We start from the raw sequence: 6,708 nt of genomic DNA on the forward strand, positions 1-6,708 counted from the left end.
AAAAAAAAAAAAAAAAAACTCCTTTAAGCCTAAGCTTCAAATTTCTTGGACTAGAGGAGTGAGAGCTTTCCACTTTGAACTCTTCTTCATCTCTCTCTCTCTCTCTCTCTCTCTCTCTCTCTCTCTCTGTATTTATTTTTTTAACAAGTTAGGGCGTTTGGCCCAGTTTGCTCGACTGTGCTTAGGTCTTCCGGCCCAGCCCAAATGGGTTATGGACATGGCCTAAGGCTTGACTCGGCCGCATTCAACTTTTCATGTCGAGCGCACAGAGCTATTTGAGCACATGCCTTAAGGCTTGGCTTGGCCCATTCTGCCCCACCATATTTGGCTCTTCAGGATGAGCACATGTTTGGCTCTTTAGAATGAGGACATGTTTGGCTCTTCAGGATGAGGACATATTTGACTCTTCAGGATGAGCACATATGGTTATCTCACGTGCCTTAAGCTTGGCTCGACCTATTCTTCTTGGCCATGTTTAGATCTTTAGGATGAGCACACAGGGCTATTTGATCATGTGCCTTAAGGCTTGGCACGACTTAGCCATGTTTGGCTCTTCAGGATGAGCACATGTTTGGCTCTTTCGGATGAGCACATAGGGCTATTTAAGCACTTGCATTAAAGCTTGGCTCGGTCCATTTGCTTGGCCATGTTTATCTCTTCATGATGAACACACATAGCTATTTGAGCACATGCCTTAACGCTTGGCTTCAACCATTCTGCTCCATCATGTTTGGCTCTTCGGGATGAGCACACAAGGATATTTGAGCACATTCTTTAAGGCTTAGCTAGGATGATTTTATTCGGCCATATTTGGCTCTTTAGGATGAGCACATAGGGCTATTTGATCGCATGTCTTAAGGCTTGGCTCAGCCCATTCTGCTTGGCCATGTTTGGCTCTTCAGGATGAGCATACATGACTATTTGAGGATATGCCTCAAGGCTTGGCTTGGCCCATTCTACTAGGCCATGTTTGGCTATTCAGGAGGAGCACACAGGGCTATTTGTGCACGTCACTAAAGGCTTAGCCTTGCCATTCTGCTCGATGATGTTTGGCTCTTTATGATGAGTTCATAGGGCTATTTGAGTCGGTGCCTTAAAGCTCAGCTAGGCCCATTTTGCTCAGCCATGTTTTGCTTGTCAGGATGAGCACGCAGAGCTATTTGAGCTCGTAGTTAAAGGCTTGGATCGATCCATTCTACTTGGCCATGTTTGGCTATTTTGGATGGGCGCAATAGCTCTGAATTGGAGTTGAGACAACCCTCTTCATTGGTTTACGCGAGCTACTTTAATGCGGGTCGTCAAGACTCATTGATGACTAGGGGACCATTAGGTCATCACAACGTCATTTTTCTTGCCTTGGTGATATGAAAAGTCTCATGTCAAGATAAGCAAAATTGGTGCCCCTCATTTCTTGTTTCCTTGTTTCAAATCAATGGTTACAACACTTTTCTTTACCTTCACCTTTCATTTGCCCTAGTTTTTTTGGGTCTTCAATTAGTAATAAGTTCTTCCTCTCGTAATCGATAGTAGGTCTTCTTTCGAACGTACTCATAGCGTACTTGGCGGTGGGAGCATTCCCGAAATGTATAAAGGGACCCCTTTAGGGGGTGTTTGGTTTGGTAAATCTTTGGGATGACATTCTTTAGAATGATAATTCTTAATTTTTGGAGTTGTTTGGTTCCACTAGGATGACCCTCATAAGTGAGCACCCTACTTCCCATGAATGACCATATTACAAAGGATGTGTTCCAAATCTGAGTTTACCTCAACACTTAAACTCAGATTTGAGCAACCTTTTTACCACCTAGTATAAAAGGAGAAACCGTAAAGAAGTTCTCTACGGAAGCCAATATCTCAACCCGCGAGAAACATGTACTAGCCTCAAGGCAACCAAACGATTTTTCAAAAAGAAACATAATTCAGAAGAATGTCTATCAAAAGATTGGCATTCATATCCGATACATACACCATTTGATTTACTGAACCAAACACCCCCTTAAGAGTCCCGATCTGATCCTTCCTTCTCTGATGTCAGAAATCGAAGTGGGTCTGAGGCCAAATCTTCTCGGTGCGGCAATGTGGTGGTTAAGTTTGCGTATTATGAGAGGGTATCCAATTCACAAGCAATGGCCAATCCTGATTCCTGACTTATAGGTGGACGCTCTGGATGAGTTTTCTCTCTGAAGGAGATTAACCTTGAAATTATCAAGGTCAAAAATTGTATCCCTGATGAGTTTGAACTTGGGCTTCCCACACCTGTGGATAGGGCTTGCTATCGCTCTAAGACTGAGCTATGTCTCTTCGAGCATGCCCTTCAGATTGGTCTTAGACACCCTATCCAGAGCTTCCTTAATCGCTTCTTTAGGCACTATATTATCTTTTACTGAAAAAAAAAAAAAAAAGTAATACACTAACCATATGGCTAGGCTAGATGCGCCCATCACACACTGATCATTTCAGGATTCAAGCAAATTTTTACTTATTTATTTATTTATTTTTTATTTTTATGGGATGTATTAGATGTCCATTACTTCATTAGTGAGATTTTTGGTCAAATCCTTACGACCCTAAATTTGATAATTTACAAATGAAAAGGACAGCACAAAGAATAAAAATGCTATCTCGTTCATTTATATACAAGCCAGCCAATGGAAATAGTTACATACTAAACAGCTACCTATGTACATCAATGCAGCCGATGAACCTTCCCTCTTCCTTCCTATCTGTACAAACCAAGACCTAAGCTACTCTCCATGGAACCAAGGCAAGCTCAGAACGTTTTGCATGTGAGATAGCTCATTCTTCAAGAGCAACTGGCTCTCTCTCTCTCTCTCTCTCTCTCTCTATTCCTTGTTCATTCATTGTTCTTTAGCATAATAATCTCCATGGTCCACCTTCACCTAATTGAAATAAAGTTTATTGAGAAGCGTGCCAATTGTGATCTAAACAGGTCAGCCAAGGAGAAGCGAGATCTCTCGGTGGAGTTTGGTTTGTTAAATGACTCATTCTTCACTTCAATACCTATTGGCCTCATCTCTCTTCTCATCGATTCAACAGTCTCCATGTCCACTTTGTTTCCTGACATATCTCGAACATAGAATGCATTCACCGCATCCTCGCCCCTCGTCTCTACATCTGCTCGAACAACGGCGAGACCATTCTCACGAAGCATTCGCGTGATATCAGATAGCAATCCTGCACGATTGTGTCCACGTAACTTCAGGCGAACACCCTGAAATGCCACAAAACTAAATTTAGATTAACAGATCCACGATTCACAATCATTAATTACTATTATGATCGAGCCCACTACACCACTCTAAAGAAAGCTATAATTCATTCTTACTCACCTCACATACTCTTCGTTCTATAGCAGCTTCTAAGCATTTCACTACACGTTCCTTCTCGCTTCCTGTGTTCAATGTGCACCCATCCACATGCCTTATATAGTACTCCTGTTTATTGGAAAGATCAGCTAACCTCTTCTTGAAAACTGGGTCATCTGCTCTTGCAAAGATCATTTTGTAGGATGAGGAAAAAATTTGAGTTCCTGCTGCCTGGTAGCAACTAAGGAAATGGAATCCCAAGAGCTGGAGTGGAAAATAACCTCTTAGGGGATTTTCCAAACTAACCCTGAGATTCCATTCCTTGTAAGAGTGCATGGAGGGGTATTTATGAAAGTAAAAAGTAAACACATGGTATCACCTAACCTTATGTGAAGCATACATGAATATGTAGGTGATCCAGGTTCCTTATTCACGTCCCAGGTTGGTAGCAGATAGGGAAAGGGAATCCCGGAGGCAGGGTTGAAAATTTTCAACCTATTCCCGAGATTCAATTTCCCTGGTCGTTAGGGGAGGTAGTAGGAACTTGGCTACTACCCTAGTAGACAGCCAAATTTTGTTCATTATAAGTAAACAACCAACAACCATGGTCACAATTAAAATTTTTTATTTTCCCTAGGGTTCATAAATACCCTCTTAGGTTTTAGTATTTTTCAAAATGTCATTTAAGATTCCATTTCTTGGCTACCACAAGGTTGTGATTACTTGCCTGGCAGCAGCAAAATTTCATTCCTACCTGTGTTGTAGGAATTTTCCTATTACTCGGGCTCCATCATAGCTAAAGAAATAGAATCTCAAAGGGTATTTTGAAAAAAACTAAAAGCTAAGAGGCAAAAATGAATGAAAAACTAGGCCATGGGTACCTGAAATGTGTAGCCCGAATGAGAGGACATGGAAGCATGGAAGACCATGTACTGCATGTCAGTAAGGGCACACACGGTATCAAACATGAGCTTCGGCCTATCCTTACACTCTACAGTCACAACTGAGTACCCCTTCTCATTGCATCCCTCAATGGACACATTTATCTTCTTCCCTTCTTCGCCTTCCGTCGATGAAGATAACGACGATAAGCTCAGGGTCCCTGACGGCCCATCGAAGTCTCTACCAGCAAACATGAGCTGATGAAGCCGGCGTTCTACGTTTGTCGTCGTTCCATTGCCATTATCCGGGAGACCTGCAGTCGTGACTCCTCCCTGGTCACTGTGAGCCCCTGGAGAGTCGGAACCTGGGTTGGTGGTGGCGTGAAGAACGGTCGAGAGATGATCTTCGATAGTGGCAAGTCGGCGTGGATCATCGATTCGGCTATGGGTTAACTGATCTTCGATGTAGGCTACACAGGCCAAGCGTTCGTTGTGACTCCATGCGTGAGCTTCAATTACATTGCATCTAAGATCAGCAAGAGCTGCTGATATCTCCGAGAATAGACCGGGTCGGTCGGTCCCACTTAGTTCTATGGCCGTATGCTCGCTTGGGCTCTCTATATCGGTGTTCCTTCTCATGGCTTTCCGGTGGTTGCACCCGGTCTTCACCTGATGAGGTAAATCTCTTCTTGCAACTATGGCCTGCATGGGTCATTTCAAGATTTCCTTTATCATGGCCATCTATTGTATTCCACATGTATACTAGAGTTTGGAATCCCACTTAATGAGAAGAACTATTTTAAGGAGAGAGAATGAGTGGATTCCATGGGTAGATCAGGTGTTCCTAACTCTAAAAACAGAAGAGTACATTACCTGCTGGATATAGTTAATGACCTTTTCGTCGGTAAGTTTGTCGCCATTTTGATCGGTGACGTGAAAAACTGCATGAAACAAACATCATTAAAAATATCTATATATATATAAATATATAAAAGAGAAAAAAGTCGATAATGATCTATTATAAGTCTAAAAGATCATAAGGTTGTTCTACTGTGACCAAGTGGTACGGATTCAAGCCAGAAAATAACTTCTTCGCGAAGTGAGGGATAAGGCTGTAGACAGGAGCCTTGTGCACTAGATATGCTTTTAAGTCTAATAGGTTCTAACTACTTGTATATATGCCTTCACAATGGCACATCAGCGGGAGAAAAGAAAAAAGGGTTAGCATACCGTCCATAAACCATCCAGCGTCTGAGGAAACGTAGCTCTTGGAGATGGAGAGATCCATATCCGAAAGTGCTTGCACCACTTGCAAGAGAAGGCCCTGCCTGTTCACGCTGTCAACCTACACCAGCAATTCACATTAACATCATGACTCAGTCTCCCCAACTCCTATCAAAGGAGCTTATTATTGTCATTTTTCAGTTTTCTCACCTTGACTACGGTGCAGCCATTGAAGCTCTCATTGTCGATGCAAACTCTGCAACTGCATATATGCGAAGAAGATGAAGGGATTGATGATCAGAAGATTAGAGGGCTTCCCCAATAAATTCCTTTTTCATCTGAGATAATAATTTCAGATAGAAACTGGGTTTTTATTTTGTTTGAAGCCAATTAGATTTTGGGGTTGTGAACTTGTGATCCAAACAAAAGAGAGCTAAAACTGACCTGGGACCATGAACCCTCTCGTTGAGGTTCTCAAATTCAGGATCGAAGTAAGGCCAACAAACTTCCTTCATGCTACCAGAATCCAACAAAAAACATGTGATCAGAAATAAAAATTACGAAGAGAGAGAGAGAGAGAGAGAGAGAGAGAGAGAGAGAGAGAGAGAGAGAGAGAGAGAGAGAGAGAGAGAGAACCTGCAAAGTTCATAACCAATCCAGCAATGCCCAAGAGAAAAAGAAAGAAAGAACGGAAGGAGGAAAGAAAAGAGAGAACAGAACAGGAAGAGGTGTTAGCACTCTGCTCCTATATGTGTGAGAGAGGAGAGTTATTATCGGAGGTTGTGAATAAGGATGATGATGATGATGATGATGAGTACCGTTATTTATATATATATATACAGATACAATAGTTTCTTAATTTTTTTTTATTAATAAAGAAAGGAATTTGTATGGAAAAGTTTGTGTTTGAATTTTGGAAGAATCAGATGAGGATGAGAAAAAGGAAACACGTGTCAAAGTCAAATGTAAAATATAGTCCACAGATGATTTGCTCCTTTTATGGTTCCCTCTTTGTGGCTCGCGCAATTTGTGGTCATCCTTCAAATTAAAGTATGTTACCAAAGAAAAGATGGTGTAATCAAACACAAAAAACCCAAAAGAAAGGTGGACCAAGTTTTCCTTAAGACAACGTTAAGAGGAATTCTTTCACTGTGAGGCCTTAGATGTATATAGAAGGATATTAAGAGAGTATTTTGAGAAACATATTCAAAATCTTATAAATTTTCATGTAAACCTTTGGATAATGTGGTGAACTTTCTTTAAGAAAGAAAAATTTT

The 6,708-nt window shown here is 41.4% G+C and overlaps 1 protein-coding gene across 1 annotated transcript; it reads right to left on the minus strand.

The window, feature by feature from the left end:
• Positions 1-2,544: 2,544 nt before the first annotated feature.
• On the minus strand, positions 2,545-6,193 carry LOC122072257 (ACT domain-containing protein ACR2). Its single transcript, XM_042636845.1, has 8 exons — positions 6,068-6,193; positions 5,876-5,947; positions 5,642-5,693; positions 5,438-5,552; positions 5,081-5,148; positions 4,208-4,909; positions 3,351-3,455; positions 2,545-3,232 (listed from the first exon to the last, which is right to left on the minus strand). The coding sequence occupies exons 2-8, from the start codon at positions 5,944-5,946 to the stop codon at positions 2,897-2,899; spliced, it is 1,449 nt and encodes a 482-aa protein (XP_042492779.1). The 5' UTR covers position 5,947; positions 6,068-6,193; the 3' UTR covers positions 2,545-2,896.
• Between the last annotated feature and the right edge of the window lie 515 nt (positions 6,194-6,708).

This window comes from Macadamia integrifolia, chromosome 2, assembly GCF_013358625.1.
Source record: "Macadamia integrifolia cultivar HAES 741 chromosome 2, SCU_Mint_v3, whole genome shotgun sequence".
Taxonomy (NCBI): domain Eukaryota; kingdom Viridiplantae; phylum Streptophyta; class Magnoliopsida; order Proteales; family Proteaceae; genus Macadamia; species Macadamia integrifolia.